The following is a 21,839-nucleotide window of genomic DNA, read 5'->3' as shown; positions in this document are numbered from 1 at the left end:
AGTTTACACTTCTATGTACTGCAGTTTGTATACAATAAAACTTACTTTGGTGAGCTACTACTATTTCTTGGTGTAAAATGAAGTTAAATTTATGAACATAGGCAATAAAACTTGTTCTGGTTTATGTTTCCATTCACTACAATAAAACGTACTAGACTTTATGTTTCCATCCACTGCTATAAAATGTACTGTTATTTTATTATATATGGGAATTAAAGCTTCCTGTCTCACACTGCAGTAAGAGAATCCAATGAAATGCTAATTATACTGAATGGCTTAGATATTTCTATCAAAATTTAAAGACTCAATATATTTAGTGTACACTGTTCTTGTTGTTATACACAATGTTCAATGGTTTTGTTGTGTCTGAAGTCACTGCTACCAGTACTGTGAGTATTTATGTTTGAAAGTGATGAACTATTTCCCCTCTCCCTTCCCCCATACACATCTGTTAAGCTGGACAAATTATAAGGGGAATGGGATGTGCCAGAAGTGCAATGGGGAACTTGCAATCCAGACTGAGCATGCTCAGATGCAAAGGACTATGGGATTATCTGTGGTTGTTGTAATACCTAATCTGGAGCTACCAATGAAATAAACCTCCCACAATTGTCAGGATAACTATGAATTGATTATTGGTGGTTGCAAACAATGTAACAATATTGTTTACGATACTAATTGATTATTAGTATTTATGACCACATTTCTCATGATGCAACATTCAACATGGTGGGTTTGCAAGTTCCCTATTGGGAATCAGATGGTACAGACTTTTTGAAATCTTTTTTATAGGCAATCACAAGCAAATATCAAATTAAGCAAGGTTTTCAAGATAATAAGACCAGATATGATAAACTGCCAACACACAATGCTAGGTTTTAATGTATTTTTTAAAGTACCCATATGGATGAGGATTGGGTATTTATTTTGGATTTTCAATTTATCAAACAATTTTATCGTAGCTTCCTACTTGAAAATCACTATACAATAACACTGACCAAGTCTGTGTTAACTTTAGCAATACAATGTGAAAAGCTAAAAATGTGTTATTATATGTACAATAACAAACATTTTACACATTTGTTAATGTTTTACAATTTACTAAGTTACAATCAAGGACTTGGCATATATTGTGTGTGTGTGTATAAGTAAATATGTACTACTTTTATAGAATGTATTAAACTTACATGTATTTACTGTATTGTTTTGCATAGAAGAAGACATCACCAAGTTGGTCTTGAATTTGCATTTGATCTTGAACCTGAAATTATGGTTAATAATTAATCAAATATTGCACTACAGTATTATTAAAGAGGCAATAAAGTGATGAATCACTTCCTGTATGCATACCATAGCAAATATTTGACACATTTTGGAAGTTTGCAAGTAAAGTTACAAATCTAGAATTGGTCTATATTGTTTCACAGTATTTTTAAGGTAGAAAAACATTGTAAAGTTAATTAAAGTCCAAAACAAATCCATATTGTCACTTGAAGAGTATATGCAAATATAATTTCATTAATAAGGAAATACATGTAATTTTCATTATTATATATGTTCCTGAGATTACTTGCCCTTGTACTGCACATACCAGTTATATTTGTACTTCAGTGCAATACTGAAAATATTGTTGCACACCTTTTTTTTTTTTTTTTTTAATTTTCTTTATTTTTTTTTTTCAATTGTTGCACACCTGCATGTAAATGATATGCAAATGAGAACAAATCGTTCATTGTACACAAAAATGTGATTGCAGATCTAATTAGCAATTTTATGGAAATTTGTTGTTTTGGATACACGTAGAGTAACAGAACCCCATTCCACATGAGTTCCAGTGTGGATACTCGCAGATATTTTTACTCATGCTTGCTATACTTTCATTTGCTATGCTCCTGAGAGTGCAGCCACAGAGAACACTGCAAGCATGAGTGCATAAACTATTGTTACAGAACGGAAATCATGAGGTACATTTCTGTGTTACCTGTTTGATAGGATCTTTCATATCATCTGCAATTTTAGCAACTTGTTCTCCAAAGTCATTTAACCTTGTTCTCACATCTTAAGTTGCACCAAGAAAAAATAGAACAAAAATAGTTCAATATGAGTGTGTATTAAACAGAACAAAAATAATAGTTAATTCAAGTTACACATGTGGTTGAAAGTAAAATAAGACAGTGTGTGAAAGAAAATGGAAACTGAACAATAACCACTGTACAAACAAAATCAGATCAGTGTGTGAAAGAAATGAAAACTAAACTAAACAAAAACTGCTGTGAGAACAAACTCAGATCAGTGTGTGACAGAAAGGAGCACTAACTATGTTAGGTACTAGTGCCAGTGCTTATAACAGAAAATGGAAGAAAAACAGTTCAGCTTGAGTGTGGCTGAAAACAACAAAATAAACAGATCAGCACATGTGATATTGTGTGGTGAAATATAAGCATGCAAGCATTCATCAGATTGAGTGCTAGTACACTGAGGCTTAATGCAGAACTGCCCATGGGCAATTTAAGCATCAGGGTAGGCTCTGTGGATTCAAAGTCTGAGTGTATTAGAATCAATCTTTGCCATAATTTTGATAACATAGACCAGCTATATCTACGTGTATGTCTTGAGGATACAACTGTTGTTCATGAATCAACCCTAAACATCTACATGTACCTTTATACGATTGACTTTCGGTCAATGTACAGGAATGACCTGGTGTTAAATTTTAATATTTTATATGAACTGACAAATTCCTTGAAGAGCGCCCTCATTGGTACAATACTGCAAGTACCGGGCCTAAATTCTCCAGGTACCAATTGAGAAGATAAAACGTATGGATATTGTATAAAATATGGAATGTGATAAGGTGCAATTGTGATAATTGTTTCAAACTATACTCTTACCATTCTTATCATCAATCAATATATTATATTGTCATATCTAAACATAAAAGATTACAATCACATGTGGATTTGCAGCTCTCCAACCCCTAACACCAAAGTAAAGCATTCCATGTATGTACCACAATCGTTTATAGCATCCATATCAAGTGTAAAAGTATACTCTTTCATTTGCAAATTGACCACATTAGAAAGACCATACGCTAGGCTAGGCTTGTAAATAAACCACATTTACACTTGATATGAATGCTATAAACGAGAGCAGCACATACAGAAAGTGCTTTACTTCAACGAGAGTACTGTACATAAAATCTTGAATATACTTAATTTGTACAGACAAATTTAGTACATCTAATATGAATAGAAAATATACACACAAGCACACACACACACACACACACATACACACATACACACACACACACACACACACATATGCATCCCGATAGAGTGTTTTTATCATATACTACCTGCACTGTACTAACAGAGTACTGAGAGTTACCTTCTCTTGGGTCACAACTCAACATCATATCATACTGCTCGCTCAAAAAACTTGTGCTTAATAGGGAGGGTGAGGGGGAGGGGTGTGTGAGCGAGGTTACTCAAATTTTGTGTGAGGCTGGGTGGATTACTCAAATTATTTACTATTCTTTGTTGATTCCTCTGAACCCCCCCCCCCCTCCCCGCCATAAATAATGATGGCTCCCTTACCTTCTATAGGGTCACGGCTTTTGTTGACAACCAACTCTGGTAATTCATCAAATCTCTGCCTCGCCTGTCATCAAATATGGAAATAAATATTATGATCAACACTGACAGCTCATTTTAAAATTAAAAATGGCATTTATATACTAATATCTTTTTATTAAAGATGATGTAAGTTTCTGCATCCACTATTCCTGGCGAAACTTAACAATTTTCACGATTTTATTATTTTTTTCTCGAAAACATAAAAAAAAGTTTAGGGTTAGCATGAAAAACTAGGTGGGGTCACGTAACTGGAACAAATCAATTTTTGTTAGGCCTAATGGTAAATAATTTATGTGATTTCTGTAATGTTACTGAGAAGCTAGAAATGGGCAAAAGTTTAAGTAAAAGGCAAGATACCTCAAGGGCCAATGCAGTGATGTTTTCTTGCAGGGCATCATTAACAGCATCTAATTCTTCTGAGATATCAATCTGTTGGGAGGATAACAATAAACACATTAATGTCATTAACAGAACAAACCCTTTCAAAAACTTAGTGCCCTCTACAGTGCTGACTTGAAATGTCATGAAGCGAGGTGAAGGGCAAGTAACACATGTTAGGACACATCTATGGAGGAGGTTGTACCATCAAGATTTTTCTGCATCCTAATACTTCAGGATACACTGATTACTGGAAAGGTAATTTCAGTATTGATCACTGGGTGTGGGGTGGGGGTACTATCATAGGAAAAGTGAACATGGATCAATGTGCAGCTCAAATGGGTCACTTATGATGGAAAAAATACTTACACATGGGTCCACTTTGCCATCTAAAAATTCCCTATATAAGTTGCTAGATGCAAACCTATTCCACACTTAAGAAATGTCTCCAATCCTTGAGTTAAGGTTCATTGCCCTCACACAAATCTCACTCATGGTCATTCCTAATAAAAACTTTGAGGAATCACTGTAAATGCACCCACTCCACCCCATCCCCATATAGATATTGTTGCAAAAGTGAATGACAATATTGAATAACTATGCCTCAGTGATGCACACTCATTATGTGATACATTTTAGTGGAATATTAAACTTCATGTCATAATGTATATGAAATGAACAATGTGTATTTGTCAGAGACAACAATACCAATGCTGACTCATTGATAAAATTGTCACATACAGTTCCAACAATGTCATTGAGGAAATGTGGAGACAGTCTACGTTTCGACCAGAGACAAGGCTATCTTCAGTGACATCTTATATCATGATGATGAGTAAGTTGAGTAATATGACTCACATGAATCTGTATAGGCTGTAATACTCAGTATAATTGCTATCATTGATTTCATCTCTTCTAGGAAAGTTTGTGAATTGTTGGTCTGCAAACATGGTTCACCACAGATTAAATATTACACAATATAAGGATATTGATGTCTTACATAAAACTGGTACAACTGGTGCTTTGGGTTGTCCAAATGACAAAAGTAACTAGGTATCGTGTCATGTCGTGTCGTATCGTATCCTAGCATATCATATCATATCATATCTCAAAACATATCATATTTCATATCATATTATAGTACAGAAACACTTATTTGTAATCTTGAAATCTGGCAGCTCCAGCAACCTATTCCAAAATCTAATGATATTAATTTTACGGCAAAGGTCTGAGCTGTCCCATCTCATATCTCCACTCAAACCTAACTTAGGTGCAAATTCATACACCCACATGAATTAATGAATGGTCCTAGTTTAAACAGGATCGCAGCTTTTAAGTTATCAAACCCCATACTCCAGCACAGTAGTCCAGAATTGGTAGAACATGTGAATTAAAAGTGTGGTATAAAATTTAATGTAACACATCTATTTATTTTCTAAAATACTAATTATCATCCTATAGTTACCCATCTTTTTTTTTATTTTAAGGCTGTTAAAATAATTAATCTACACCAACCAAAACTAACAAAATTTTATTTTTTTTATTTCAAAAATTCACCTCAGATTGGTTTACCAGGAGATAATTTATCAAAATAAGCATGGTTTTGTTAATGATACAATCATATATTAGTAGAATTCACTACACCATAGCCTGTAAAGTCTGAATTCAGACCTGAGTCACTGATGAAGCTGGGTCTTATTGTACAAATATGCGTAAGAACAGGTCAGGTGTAATTACCATCACAATCCTACACTTTATAAAATTAGCTCTAAGCCAGGGTACACTCACTTGAACCTTTCATTCTGTTTCTGCATAGACCCTCCAGAGGGTCTATGGTTTCTGAGCATTAAAAGAGACATCCTATTTTCTATCTTTGTATATTTCATTAGATTTCAAAATTTTTAAAAAGCAGTTCATATGCTCCTTTCTACATGCATGACATTAACTGTAAGCTTTAATACTAATAATACTTTTTGACAATTGACCTTGACCTTTATCCTCAAGGTCAAAAGGAAGATGGGAAGATTATTTGTGGAATCCGTTTTCTCCCCCCCCCCCCCCCCCCCAATTATTTTCAAACCATGTCATACTGAGACTCCACAGTAGATATCTTCAGTCTTAGATCTACAGTAGATGTCGTCACTGCTATGTGGCACACAGGCTTCTAAGTGTTGATTTAAGAGCCGATTATAAGCTGATGTTGTCAGACATCCGAGCCTTTTTATGGAAACACATTGCTGAGATGTACTATTATTAATAATAATGATAGCCATATTTCTAAAAACTAAAGCTAACGTTTCTATACCACACACATTAATAAAAATGATACCTTTGAGCTAGAAATAATAACACTATCCATTCACCATCTGTTTGTATGGCAAAAACAAAATATATCGGCTAAAATGACAAAGTTGGCTCAGAAATGATAAATTGATATGTTATCCTTGTTCAGCATGAAAATATATGTAATTGTCTCCTATTTCTTGATAAGTTTTTATCTTCAGAGTTTTGCTGGAATGACAGACGATCGATTGATGGAGACTGTATATTTACTTTTAATACTCGGTACTTGATGTTTCACAGTATCAGAACTGTTTACAGGGAAATATAATATGTGATGTAAAATTTACATGAGGTGTAATTTACACAACTGCTTTATGAGGTTTGCATTGTATATCATGATGATAATGAATGTGGGTGTGTAATAGTGACTTGTGATCCTGTGATAAATGAGATAAACACACAGTGCCAAAAATAATCTGTTATTGTACTAGCCAAGATCAGCAACAGTGTATTGAATAGTATCTCTCTGTCTTCACTTGTGAGCTACAGGAACAATATGTGATTAAAAACCATCATCAGTAAATAGTTTGGAGATAACCGTGACTTGAAATTGTTTCATTTCCTTATCTACCACAGTAACAACATGTTGTAGCTGACATACATCATGTGCACTGGCAGAATTTTACTTTATTACAATCATAGAGAGCGCCATCCAGTGACATGGACACAAGCCAAATCTACTGATATTCATTTCATCAAGTATCATACATATGCTATGTATAAAGAGAAAATTAAAAAGTTTATAGATGACATCAGTGTCAAAAGTACTAAACATCAATGATCTACGTCCCTATAGCACTGACTTCTACCTACAGCACCTAATAAAGATATATATGATTTGAAGTTTAACTCTGGGACAGGATTAAGTGTGTGTGTGTGTGTGTGTACAATAATCTCATTATAAACCAGTGATTTTCAGTAGATATTTAAAGAACAAAATAACAAATTTTACAATTATATCAAAAATAACCAAAGAAACGATTAAGACACCATAAGCGTGGCACAGGTAACCATGCAGTAGATCAGTCAACTTTCATATTTTAGTAAACAATGTAGACTTCTGATTTATTTACTGTGAGAATTCGTAGGTGTGAATTACAAACCACCTACTATATTCATAGCATACAACTTAGAGATACTGCTGGGGATATAAATCGTGAAAGAGGGAGTGCAGCTTCACACACTGAAAATCATTTTTTTCAGTTTTGCATCCCTTGAGTGCTGTATATCAAAGAATTGGTTAAGTGCAACATAGGAAAGGGGCAGGTTGAGAATTGCACAAGGCTCTGTTGAATTTAAATGTCAGGATTAATTCCATGAAAAATTGGTTATAATATATTTTATACAAGTCAATGTGTGTGTATATCTATGTGATGTAATTGTGTCCATATATCAGGATGGTACTTGGGGTAAATGTACATGTCTTCTTGATATTAAGTCAGTGTTTTCAAATTGCTATGGTTCGGAACCCAGGTATTAAACAGAAAGGGGAAATCGGATAAAACTGACATAGTTTCCAGTACATTGTCCATCATTTAGGTTGGAAACCCAGTAAAATGACTATGGAAGTCAGGTAGATTTTACCTACTTACTGCCCTGAACAAAACACAGAAAATCAAAACATGCTGTCTGACAATGTGTATAGTACTTTGTATTCCAGTCATTCATAGCTTCCCATACACTGTCCATAATTTAGGTTGGGAACCAAGTAAAGTGACTATGGAAGTCAGGTACATTTTACGTACTTCTACACTGATTAAAATACAGAAAATCAAAACATGACAATGTGTATAGTACTTTGTATTCCAGTCATTCATAGCTTCCCATACACTTTCCATAATTTAGGTTGGGAACCAAGTAAAGTGACTATGGAAGTCAGGTACATTTTACGTACTTCTACACTGATTAAAATACTGAAAATCAAAACATGCCGTCTGACAATGTCTATAATACTTAGTATTCCAGTCATTCACATTATCTGCTTTGTCAGTATATCTATCAAACTCACCGTGGAATAATCTGCAGCTGTAGTTAACAGATTGGTATCCAGATTATCTCTCAAAGAACTACATGCTGGATCAATGTTGCAAGAAGCAGAAGCTAAGGTTGCATCTAAGGCAGTTTTCACATTGGACAGCTGTACCTGGAGAGTGTTTGATTTGGTTTGCAACTCATTAGCCGAGTCATCCACCGCAGCCAGAGCTTTCTGAGACCTGTACATAGCTGTGAAAGAGAAACATATCATACAAAACTCTCATAGTGATCACACTGTCAATCAGCTGGTAACGTTATTGGTTTTCAGTTAAAATGATAAAAGCTCTTAATTACGCTAATTCATCACCAAGTACTGACATTTTACAGAAGATAGAGCCAAAATAATGAAATTCTCTGTATAGCATCACCTGAAATTTGAAAAGGAACCATTTTACTCTGTAGGATATGACATTCGTACTATGCTATCAGCTACCACTCACTGGTTTAGAAGCCTTACAACATGATGTATCTTACAATCTAGAGCCACATAATCGGTATAAAAAATTACAAAATATTTTCAAATTTCTTTGATTGGATCTCCTCCTGTATGTACATGTATTGTATATACCCTCAAACAACGTAATAACTCAAACTACTTCATGTAAGTGCAAACCATAGCAATTATGTCTGCTAATGCAGCAATTATATAAAGAACACAAAATACAGACTTTCTGCATTCATTTTAATCTGATGAGATAATACAATTTTCAAATACGGAACACAAAATGGTGATACTGTATATTAAATCTAAATATACTTGGCTCAAAGTCAAAGTAAACATTTTTTTATAATATACAGGTGAAAATATATTGGTATGATTGCGAGTTCTTTAGAAAGAGGACACTTGATGACGAGGATTCTATGTGAATTATCCATCATACGCTACTTTATTTTAAAATTCACAAAAAATCTCTGGCTTCAATTTAGAATCATATGTATGATGTTCTCCATTCATTCTGTTTGAGTGTAGGGTTGAAAAGCCAGCAGTGAGTATATAATTATCGTTGCATATGGAGAGAAGCTGAGGATGTTAATTATCGCTGGTTCTAAACTTATGGCGAGGAGAAGCTGTTGTCCTTGTTGAACACTCAATATTTCAACATTTATTGCTTCTGGAGTATTATGATATCCATTGAATTATTGTGAATGGCAATTTCCATTGTATCTCAACAGTACTGGCTATTCATAATCAGGCTCAGCATCCTTGTCATCTTCTTCAAATAGAAGTCGCTACTGCATTAAAAATTTCTTGTCGATGTATATATACTTACTTGTACCCATGGTGGCTACAGAATCAATTGCTGGGTTGACTACCACACTCAGATTGGCATACAATGGATCCCCAACTATTTCTTTTACACCTGAAATAAGACGTATAAAGATAGTTACTGAATATGGGTGACCCAATTTTTTTTCTGTTTCTGATTACCTGACTGACCCAAATTTTCAGCACCGACATCAAAATAAAAAAATATTTTTATTTTTGCCCCTTAATATTTTGTGGAACAGCACCGTCTCTGGCAAGAATAAGCAAGTGTCTTGACTGTCGACAGTCATGGCAGCGATGGTGGCAACTGTTCATGAGCAGAGCATATCTTTCATGATGGAAGTTATTCAAGTGGTGGGGGGGGGGGGGGGGAGGTGAGAATGTGCCAATTGTGTAGAGAAGCTGGGAAAGGGCTTGTTACCTGGAACCATTAAAAAGATAGAGAAAGGGACAAGGCAAGACAGAGAAGATGATTTGTTATTTTTTACTTTTTTTTTCAAATCGACCGACTGACCCATAAAAAATTAGGGTCACCTCTAACTAAAATTTTAACAGGCGACTAGTAAAAAATAGCCCTGGAGTATCTTATCAAAATTATATAACAGAGAAGGTGAATACTATATTTTCACCCAAAATAATCATCAACATTTATATATTAATTGCCAGTGAATAAACAGTTATGAATGATACTTAATTTTCATAGCGATTTATTTCGTCCTCAGTAGTATTACTAATATCCTACAATAATTTAAAGCACAAAAACAGTGATAAACAATGGACATCTAGCAGTGTTTTTTGTGACATTTTATAATTGCAGACTTGTATATTACACATATCATATCCTTTTATAGTGTGTCATAATTTTAAATTTCAAAGGTAGTTAGCATGTTTGTATTTGAGAATGTCAACGATACTAAATCAACTAATATATAATTAAACCATAATTACTTCCTGTTCACTTCAAATAATACTAATAAAGTAAAGAGCAACTGTATATTGGCCTTATAGGCTTAATTTTCAATCCTGGGTCAGTGTCATGATATTTTCAAAGTGTATCAAGCCAACATTTTCACAAATACACTCCCAAAAATGTAACTGTTTTCAAAAAATTCAGTGACAGATTTCTTTACTGTATATTCATAATACTGAAGTCCAACATTAGGAGATATACAATCTGTAATACGCTCCAAAATGACAGTTTCACAAATACACTCCCAAAACGTAACTGTTTAAAAAAAATACAGTGACAGATTTCGTTACTGTATATTCATAATACTGAAGTCCAACATTAGGAGATACAATCTGTAATACGCTCCAAAATGGCAGTTTCATAGGTACTGTATAAGCTCTGTGAGCATGTTACAGAGTCACAGTTATATTAATGATGATGAGTGCAACCCCTATTTATATGCAGAGTTAGTCTTTAATATAATATGTTAATAACTACCAAACATTAAATGCCAAGTCTATGTAATCATACAGCTGTTATATAATATTATTCTACAAATTTCTATGTATAAAATACTAATCGGAAGCCATTGCATATCAAGAGATGCAGGCAATGCTAATAATGTAAAACAAAAAGACTAAATATGTATGAAAAATTGAAATGAAAATTTCTATTCTCAAAGTCAAAAAATTTCTTGGCAGCGAATCCCAAATGTAAAGACTATATTAATATTAGAATACATTATGTAGTTGTAAAACATATTATAAAAATGTTTGCATTGTGGTTTACTTTCAAAATATATTAAAATGAAATCCTAATATGAGTTATAAAGTTTGAATATTAAATAATAATTTGCTGACTATATTTGTACCTCAGGGTATGTTGTCATTCTATACAACACCTAAAGCTGCTAGGAGATTTACAAAATTCTACTAAATGATTGATGGTGTTATCATATATTTAGAATAAGTCTGTGGAAAACATATTTGTCCATAATAGCAAAAGTTGACTTCCAATCCCTTTGTAAAAATTGTAGATGAACTTCTACATTGAGGTCAAAGTTCAAATTGCTAATTTTCCAACAAGTTTTTCTGACGTGCCACTCTGTGAATTTGCAACACAATGCATAGTCTGTAAAGGACAAATTTCCCTGAAAATTACAGAACTTACTATTTCTCCAACCTTTGACAAATGACAAGCTTGTTCCCCATTCTTTTGAAATAGTAAAATAAATTTAGGGGTTCACAGTCTTGTTATCAAGGAAATCCAAAATTTTTTTTTAATACTTTCCCCATCAACACACAGTATTAACAGGGAACTTGCAAACCCGCCATGTTGAATGTTGCATCATGGGAAATGTGATAATAAATTCTAATCAATTAGTATTGTAAGCCATGTTGATACATTGTTTGAAACCACAAATGATCAATTCATAGTAACCCTGACCATTGTGGGGGGTTAATTTTATCAGTAGCTCCAAATTAGGTATTACAATAACCACAGATAATCCCAAAGTCCTTTGCATCTGAGCATGCTCAGTCTGGATTGCAAGTTCCCTATTAAGCAACCACATCGGATTATAAAATGGTTTAATTTTTATATCATTTGGACCTCTATTTCAAATGTTGTGACCTGTTTTCTTTTTTGCTTACTTTTATTTACAAAAGGGTTTGAGTTTTTTAACAGATATGTAACAGCAAAAGCATAAGATTTGTATTTCCCAGGTGTATAATACATTTACATAATGTGCCTTGGTATATTTTTTGACCTAGTGATGCTCTGTTAACAGGGTGAAAGCTAGTCAAAACTTTTGGAAACCCTTTGGGTTGAGTTTTGTTGGGACAATCCAGTTCCCATTTATGTTTTGATATCCAGAATATACATGTATGTATATTGGATAATGAAGTTCTGGTCAAACCTATTGTCTTTCATGCAATTAATTTGAATTAAAATAGATTTAAATGTTACTTTTTGCTGTATTTCAATCTTAGAAAATAATACACTTTAAATCTAGGATCAAAAGACTGTATTGTAATAGCACCCTCAGCTGTGTGACACACTTACTAAATGAAACAGACAGGTCTAATCTGGCATATTGCAATGTGAAGTACTAATAACAGCTAAACTCTCATGCCATCAGATGTCAATTTAAATCTAAAGTGTCTTCTTGAGAAATTGTCAATTTCTCTCTCTTTCCTAGATTTGTTCTGTCAAATTAGCATTTCTCTGCACTATTGGGTGCTTTCTTGTCATAAAGCATTGAGGTGCTTTGACAACGAAACTATAGCATTAAGTATGTGTCTAATCTTGGAACTGTACTGTGAGTATTTATTAACTAGGATTAAAACTCTGGACTCTGTGACTGGCATTGTACCAGAATTATCAGCATAAAGGTCATGTAATGATATCCCTATCAATTCACCAAGTCTCAATAAGATCTCTGATCCTGTCACAAGGTCATGACCCCTGTGACCTCATAATAGCGTTTTAAAATATTTACCCTGTAAATGTTTACAGAGACAGTATACCATACGAGAAAGCATTTGGAATGCTGTATGCGTCACATTTCCAATTTAAAGCCACTATGGTTAAACGCTTGTAAAATGTGATTTCCATTTTGAAATTTGAAACCTGTATCAAATGACAAGACAAGCTATACTTACGTTCGGTGTTCAATTCCTTCATGATGAGACCATTCACGTAACTGTATTGATTCAAGACCAAGAAATCAAACTCCTACAAGCAATCCAAATACAAATAATGTCAAAACATGATGAACTTTATAATTGCCGCCATACATCACTAGCTGTACTAAATCTCATAAGACTAATACAAAAGCTTCCTCTGTTTCTATTAAGTATGGTGTAGGCAAATCCATTTTACAGAACACACTTTAATTATTTAGTCTGAGAAATCACTTTGAAAATCAAACTGTCCGGGATGTTAATTGTTGGAATGATTTAGCACTGGAATTCATCACTTTGGGTCACTCATGTTGGTGTTTATAATTGGCTCCGTATGCTTCAAAACACCAATCACATTGTGTGGCCATTGGAAATATACTTTTTGTTTCTGTACAGTACAGAGTATAATTTCACTACTGAATCATTTCTTTATTAATCTAGACTCCATTTCAGTGCTTAAACACTGAAGTACATGTAACTCAATCACAATCTCAAGCGTTAAAATTATGTCCTTCTTCTTGTGAGCCATTAATTTGTAGTCTATAGTATATAGTTCCAAACAGGTACAGTGTTACGTATTAAAAACTTCATCACTTTCCCAGTCTAGTCAAGGCTGTTATGAAAGGTGTTAATTGTGGTGCTCCCCTGTAGTGAGCGAAGCGCGATCGGCGCATGTCAGTAGTAATGCATCACAAATGGACAGGAAGTCATCATCGCTCATTATTATTCATTTGATACAGCTGTTTTCACTAGGACTGCACAGATGTGCAAATGTCCAACCAGGACGCCACCGACCTTCAATCTGTTTAAACTAAAATCATGTGGGGACACGACGATGTCATCATGTTTATATGAACACAGTTGGGGGAGCACAGATATATGTGCTCAAACAACAGCCTTGACTAGACTGGAAAAGTAATGAAGTTTTTAATAGGTAATACTGTACCTGTTTGGAACTAGACTATCAAATTTGTATTTTGAGTTCATTGAAGATTTAAAGAATATATACAAATCATGAAAGAGTACATTGTATATCTATAACCTTTTAATACTCAGCTGAGACTCATTTCTACCACAGTCTACCTGGCAATGTCAAAACTTTACATTTTTTTGACTTTAAGGACACCACTGAGGAAGTCCTACTCTTTCTTAATACCTTTGATAATACAATTCATTTATTAGGCAATGATTACCATCTCGCAGTGTAAGTAGCAACATATGTTACCTTGGCATTTGGGGGCAAAGCAATAAAGTTGTATTGATCCAGTATTATAAAGAGTGATAAGAACATTATGAGTGTATGAGTAGTATAAGTTACCCATACTCCTCTGCAGGTTGACTTCTGTATTTCACTTATTGCCTTGCCATAAGTATGCAGTATGCAATCTAGGTCACTATGGGAAAGTAGCCAATACCACATGACATGATCTGAGCCAATCACTGAAGGATGTAAGAAATCAGTCTCATAAAACAGACTCAGTACTTAGGTAGGCATACAAAGTAGAATAGGTGCAGAACAATTGTGAAAAGTATTTAGGTTCTAAAATTAATCAAAATCTATAAATATGCCTGGATTTATATAGTTCGTTGAATATAACACTTTACTGCAACTATGTTAGGAAACAAATGCTAGTAATAGTGGACAAAAAAATCTGTGATAATGGAGATAGGTGATTTAAGACTTTTATTTTCCAATAATTTAAAACTTTTATATATTTGATGATGTCATTTTGGTGTTCATGTTTCTATCTGAACTTCATAAGCCATACATACAGACTACAAAAAATTATATCTAGATTACCAAGGTTGTAATCTGTAAGAATGAAAATCATAGAAAGTTGTAGCTGAAATAATTCACTAGGCTATTCTGACTACCAAGTGTAGAACTGGAAGTTAAAAAATGAGCCAGACAGCTATATTAATCTCGTCAGGACTGAATCTCAACTGTTGATAGGAATTATCAGCCATTCACATGTATATGTGCATCTTTTAAAAGCATATCTTGGTAGAAATGACAGTAATTTTAATTCATAAGTAGAAAAATATCGACAACTTGCTTTTATCAAGATGATGTCTGAGTGCCAGTGTGTGAGATTCAAATGAAAATTTCAATAGTTCATTGTGAAGATGAAATCACGGACACAAAAATAACATTCAAATTCACTTTGTGGTGAAAAATTAGCTTGAGATAAAAGTGATACAGCTATTAAAGACAAATTGGGCCACATCGTTGATCAGACTTTAATCAGGTGTTTTATTCATATCATATGATGTACATAACATCGTCACACCTCATATCATATCCACACAAATATTGATCTACATGAAAGTAGTGACAGCTGATTGCATTCTACAACATTGCACAATGTGATCGCATTTTAATCATTAGTATAGGACAGCTGAGCTCTGAAAGATGAGAAACATATTTATTTTTAGACATGGCTAGTGATCTAGGCTAAGGGATTATCAAAGAAAAGATAACTCAGTAGGGTTTTGATGATACTGGGCACAAATCAAATTGTTCTGCAAATCCATATATATAGTCATAATGAACTGTACAAAATAAAGTTTGAATTGAACAACACAATTTGTATCCCATATGTATAGAACTGTTAAGTTAATATATGCCTTGATCTCATTCTGAAAATCTCATTCTCATATGACTACTACATGTATAGCCCCTATCCCAAGACTACTAATCCACTCAATATAATTTACGTTGTTGCTGGTAATAAATCTTATGTTACTAACAAAACATAACTCTTAGTTTTTCTGTAACATACTGTGCTCTTAGTTTTTCTGTTACTAAAACACAACTCTTACTTTTTCTGTTACTAAAACACAACTCTTAGTTTTTATCCCTTTAACACACAACTCTAGTGTTTGGTCTGTAACACATATTTACTAATTGTGTTCTTTCACAGAATTCAATTTACTGGATCATACAATTTGGTCATTAGGAAGTACATATACGATATATTTGTATTTGTTTTATGAAAATTTGGTAATAAAATAAAGGAATGAAATGGAGTAGGCTGTTTGAAAATTGAAATTGATTATTACATACTTTATTTTGCACTTTACTTACTTTAATTATAGCACAACAAAAAATTAAAGAAACCAATATCTAAATTTCTTTATCAAAAAACTTTTGTGATGGTTTATTATGTGTAATCATAGTGATATGACTAACAAAACATGTAAGGAGAGAAAAATAAAAGATAGGTCAGGTCAGGTCAGGTCAGGTCAGGTCAGGTCAGGGCAGGGCAGGACAGGGCAGGGCAGGGCAGGGCAGGGCAAGACAAGACATGAAAAGAAAGAAAAAAGGAAAAACAATATAAAAGAAAATAAAAGAGAAAAGAACAGAGAAAAGAAAACACAAAAGAAATGAGGAAATAGAAGGAAATAAAGAAAAGAAAAGATAAAAGGGGAAATAAGAAAAGAAAAGAAACAAAGAATAAAGGGAAGACATGAATAGGATCTCTAAGGCAGCCAAAAGAGAGCTGGCCTTTCGCTCTGGTAAATTAAGTAACTTTGACAGGCAGTCAATTCAAAGTTATGGCTACATCAGATGTAACCAGGAATAAGATGATATTTAATTTGTGTCCTCTATCCATTTCAATTTTGTGAGATGTCACAGGGCAGGTTTCACTTACTTTGAGTGAGTTGTTAATGTACTTCTCTATGTCGGCCATGTTGGTTTCTATGGTACCTTGCATGTGACTCACAGATTCATTCATATTCTCGTTGCTAACATATGTACACACCACTCCAATTCTGTCAATTGAAACAAACGTGAACATTAGTGTTATGTCACTAAAAGAAAATACCATAGCATACTCCCTCTAATATATTACAAATCAACTCTTAAATAAAACATGAGATTCCTTTTTTCTAGTTTAGTAACATATTAGTATTGTAAATGAAAAGGAAAGGGGTCAAAGCACTTTCATGACTTCTTTGTATACATAAATACAACTAATATAGGAAGCTATTTGCCTGAAAACTATAATGTGACATATACATTTCCCATCAACGTTGATCATTTTGCAAGATGGGGTTGTTGTTTTACTTGATACTAGAAAACAGCACTTTAGCTGCTGAAAATGGCATGACTGTTATTGTGGGCAGGAGTCTAAAAAGCAAATTAATTAATGCAAACAAAACTCTCTCCTCAATCACAATCTTGCTGTGCTCTGCTGTAAAAGTGCTCTATTCTAGCTAGTAACACACCAACCTGTACCCCAACATGCCAAATGATCAGCTTTAATCAGCAACTGTGTAAAGTTATGTATAGTCCTCTGCTCTGGTGAATGCTACCTGTTTTTGTTGTAGTAACAACTTATGGCTATTTGTGTGATGATATACATTGTACATGTTACAAGGAAAAAATGTTTTTTTGAAACAATGCATGAACATTATTATTTTGTTTCATAATATTTACTATAATTCCTTGAAAGAATCATGCCTACTTCTGCTTTTATACATATTTTAATTGTGAATTGTGAAATATGTAGGCTTATTACTGCCTGCCATCCATTTTCAAAATGAATTGTGAATTAATTTTGGCTTGGCATTGTCACTGTGAACGTTATAGTGTCTTTAGTGTTTCATTGTCTTATCTACCTATCAAATAACCATACCATCTATCATTCAGATGACAACAATTGTGATATATTTAATGCAAAATGGCCCCCTTCAAATGTTAAGCATAGTGTAGTGTCTACTGGACAGCATCCATTGTGGATATGTACATAGATGTGTACATATAGATGTGTTCAGTGACACAGATTTGTGGTTCCTTTTTGGTTTGTTTTGTCTATACCACATTTGAAATAACATGTCACATCATCAAATGATGAAAAGACATATTGACCTCTTTAAAGTTTAAGACTTAGAGTAATTTTTTTTAGAACAAAGAGTATACGCTATCGATGACAGAAACAGTTTTGCTCATAAATACAGGGTATGGTCAGGTTACAACCACCCCTCCCTGACCTATGATTACAGATTAGTGCATGCACAATCCTGAGTGTATACAGAATACATACTGGGAATCAAAGCCAAGGTTAGCCTCTAGACTACATTGGATGGGGAGGTATGAGGTGCACCTTGAAATTGACAACAGGTGTACACGTATGTCTATGGCTTTTATGGTGGGTAACTATCTGGGCATATGGACACTGACTCTTCCATTTGCAATGATGGTACATATAATACATTAGATGTCTGACAAATTTAGCTTCCAACTACTATAGTCTAAATATTTGACATGAAGTAGATTAATTCTTTCCCAAAGACATTAATACTGAATCAGTCTCCACCTGATGAAACAACACTGGCTTTGGTATGAATTATACTTGCACAGGAAAGCTAAAACAGAAAGTGTCAGACGAGATAAATTTTGACTTGCCAGCATTTACCCTAGGTACATGTAGTGTACCATTTTATTTGTACAAATTACAAATTTGGATAACTTTGTCTAATAGGAGGTGGATTTTTTGTTTGTTTCACTTTTTTGCACACTGTTTGTTAGAAATTTATATTTAACCATGTCTAAACATGAACAATGGTAAATATTTGTATTTAAAATGGTACAAGGGCATTTGTGTAGAATTATTCTGTAGTAATGTATATTTGTCATCCTGTCCAAACACTATCCAACAGTCATCGACCTCAATTGATTTTCCACAAAAGCTTTCTTCTGAATAAATGTACAAATTTGCACATTTTTACATCTAAATAATGACAGTCTGCATTACAATGAGTCAGACAATGATACATAATATGTAACAGTCACAATTGCAACTTTGCAGTCCAGACCTACTGAGTTAAGTATGCAAACCGAAACTCACGACTCTCAGTAGAGGTCCCCCCAGTACAGGTTCCCTGTTGTCCAGGAAAACACTCCAAAGACTCATACTATGTGATATCATCTTTAACTTATTTCATGCTCACCATGTTTATTCTTAGTACACTGTGACAAGAGCGACCTTAGTTCAGATTTGCACAGTTGTCACTGTAATTTGTTAACATGGTGCCCTCCCTTCTGATTTGACAGTCATAGCTTGGTAAAAGTCAGTACTTATGTTATGAAATGTGACAATATGAGGCACTCTAGTATACGACTAAAGTGCCAATTCAATAGATCAAGTACTCACTTTTGTCAAGCCATGCATTTATCATATAAAAGGACTGAAAACTGCACACTTGAGAGTACTAAAGCCGAATTTCTTTTCTTTTTGTTGGGGTAATCTGACAAGGTTTGTCTGTGATACTATTTGACAACTAAATGGTCCTCCTTTCATAGAATTCTCCCAGTGGAATTGTTGTTTTTATCATTGGGCAGTGAAATAAAAGATTGGCACACAAGCACAGAGAGAATTACACAGTTGAGTTGATGCGTCATTCAACCTCATTCAACCTTTCACATTTCGGCTAATCCTATCCATAGAGTTATCAGCCGGTGTGTTCACTACTTGACAGATTAGAAGGGCAGTTGAAACACTCTAGACAAACTTTACTCATTTCAACAACCTGATACTGCCCGTTCAAGAACTCTTGCCTTTTCTGATGATCAACTATATTCTCTGAGAGGCACTTTCAGCAATCAAATCAACAAACTGTGATATGCAACCTTTATTCATAAAATTAGTAGTGTATAATAATATTAAGCGTTGCTGGGTAGGCACAACCTGATAAATACTAAACACAGTGAGCGTGATGTATGTCTCAACTCAGTTCTTAACTTTACTTGAATTGTCAATCAGTCAGCTTTAACAATACAGGCGCCTAGACGATTCACAAATTTTAGTTGATTCTACTTAATAGCTGCATGTGGTTCACGTAAGGACACATCTAATTAGTATAATCATCAAATAGCAACATTGTAGTTTACTACTTGATTATTTAAATAGCAATCTGTTGCACAAATCACATTTTGTTGATTTATAATATTCAACTATTAATAGATGATTTTGTTGCAATGGCATTATATTATTCAACCACTACTCATATAATATTGTTCTGGGTAATTTGATAACTTTGTAACAGTACTATGAAGCGTTCATAATCAAGTTTTGTTGATTTAAGCTTAACTCACAACTGAATTTGGTTTTTATACATATCAAGGCAAACTATTTCTTACAAGTACATGCCAAGATGAACTACTTCATATCATATTATTCTGAGAAACTTGATAACATTGTTCAGAATACTATGAATTATTATAACTGTAGTCATCTGATTTCTTAGTTCTTTTGCAAATCTATTTAGTCAGAGATATCAGGTGTCATATTAAGTCAGTGACATTGTGATTCCTGTCAGCCATTTATCCGATGAGTATGTATGTATGTATGTATGTATGTATGTATGTGTGTGTGTGTGTGTGTGTGTGTGTGTGTGTGTGTGTGTGTGTGTGTGTGTGTATGTGTGTGTGTGTGTGTATGTGTGCATACACAAGTGCATGCGTGCAAAGTGCATGGTGCATGTGTGTGTGGAGGGGTAAATATGTGAACATTTGTATATTTTGTGTGTCAGTGGGAAGGGGGAGGGGTGAGAATAGAGTAACCAGAATGAAAAAAGTTTTTATGTCACATTGTCATTACAGTATGGACATAACACTACATACATTTACTTGGTAATATCATACATGTACATGAAGATATATTAATCATTTATATGTGACAAAAATAAATGTAATGATTTCGAGTATCAACATCTTAATATGTTCATTGCCTTTAGTCAGAAAAATTGAATGATATGTGTTATTGTGTTGTACTATTCTATAATTAATGCATACATGCAATATAATACTGCTTCAAATGGTGCCAGACTTTGACTCAAAACTCAGAGACATATGAAAGTTAGCAAAGATCAAATTTCACCTATCCTAGTGGAGTGTGATTTTATTACAAACAAACTCTGTGATACATATTTTAAGTTCACAAGGTAGGAATGGAATCACACAAGAAATGGCCTTCCAATTAGTACTGGGAATACTGAAAAAAAATTCATATTCTCATCTTTCAGGTTTATTAAATTTAGAAAAATAAATGTAGAATATAAATTTAAAGTCTGTGTCATTTGAGTCTAAAAATAATTTGTGAAAATTATAACAACAGCAGAAACTATGGTAACCTTGAGCTATATTTTTGGAGTAATATATAATTTTAAGTGGAATACTCATGAGTATCAGACACGATGCACTTATGTCTACTTCTTGTCATAAATTGCTTTCCTGTAATCATACATCAGATCATTTCAATGGAAGCATTTATCATATTTTTACTTAAAAACCAAGTAGCACGAATAATATTTCATTTTCTTAGAAAAATAATGAATTTTGAGTCTGAGATCAGTCAGATTGTGACCTCACCATGTGGGTGTCTGCTGCAGGCATACAGACCTACAGATGTGGCTGTTTGTGTTAGCAATATACTGTAATAATGCAACTACTTAGGGGAACATTACTATTCATCGTATTGATAGCAATTGTGATTAACTCATGTGACTGATTAGCTCACCAGTGAGTTGTTGTAATACTG

At 33.7% G+C, this 21,839-nt stretch overlaps 1 protein-coding gene across 1 annotated transcript in view; it reads right to left on the bottom strand.

The window, feature by feature from the left end:
• Window positions 1-21,839, bottom strand: part of LOC144446170 (prominin-1-A-like) — a 92,311-nt gene that overhangs the window by 26,091 nt on the left and 44,381 nt on the right. The window contains exons 4-11 of the mRNA XM_078135919.1: window positions 16,950-17,070; window positions 13,273-13,345; window positions 9,665-9,754; window positions 8,368-8,582; window positions 3,996-4,067; window positions 3,600-3,663; window positions 1,982-2,058; window positions 1,188-1,261 (exon numbers count right to left, since the gene is read on the bottom strand). Of these exons, the coding sequence (XP_077992045.1) occupies window positions 1,188-1,261; window positions 1,982-2,058; window positions 3,600-3,663; window positions 3,996-4,067; window positions 8,368-8,582; window positions 9,665-9,754; window positions 13,273-13,345; window positions 16,950-17,070 (786 nt within the window). The remainder of the gene's footprint in view (window positions 1-1,187; window positions 1,262-1,981; window positions 2,059-3,599; window positions 3,664-3,995; window positions 4,068-8,367; window positions 8,583-9,664; window positions 9,755-13,272; window positions 13,346-16,949; window positions 17,071-21,839) is intronic.

Source organism: Glandiceps talaboti, chromosome 15, assembly GCF_964340395.1.
Source record: "Glandiceps talaboti chromosome 15, keGlaTala1.1, whole genome shotgun sequence".
Lineage (NCBI taxonomy): Eukaryota > Metazoa > Hemichordata > Enteropneusta > Spengelidae > Glandiceps > Glandiceps talaboti.
Note: the sequence above shows the minus strand (reverse complement) of the source record. Positions and strands in the feature narration are given on the sequence as shown.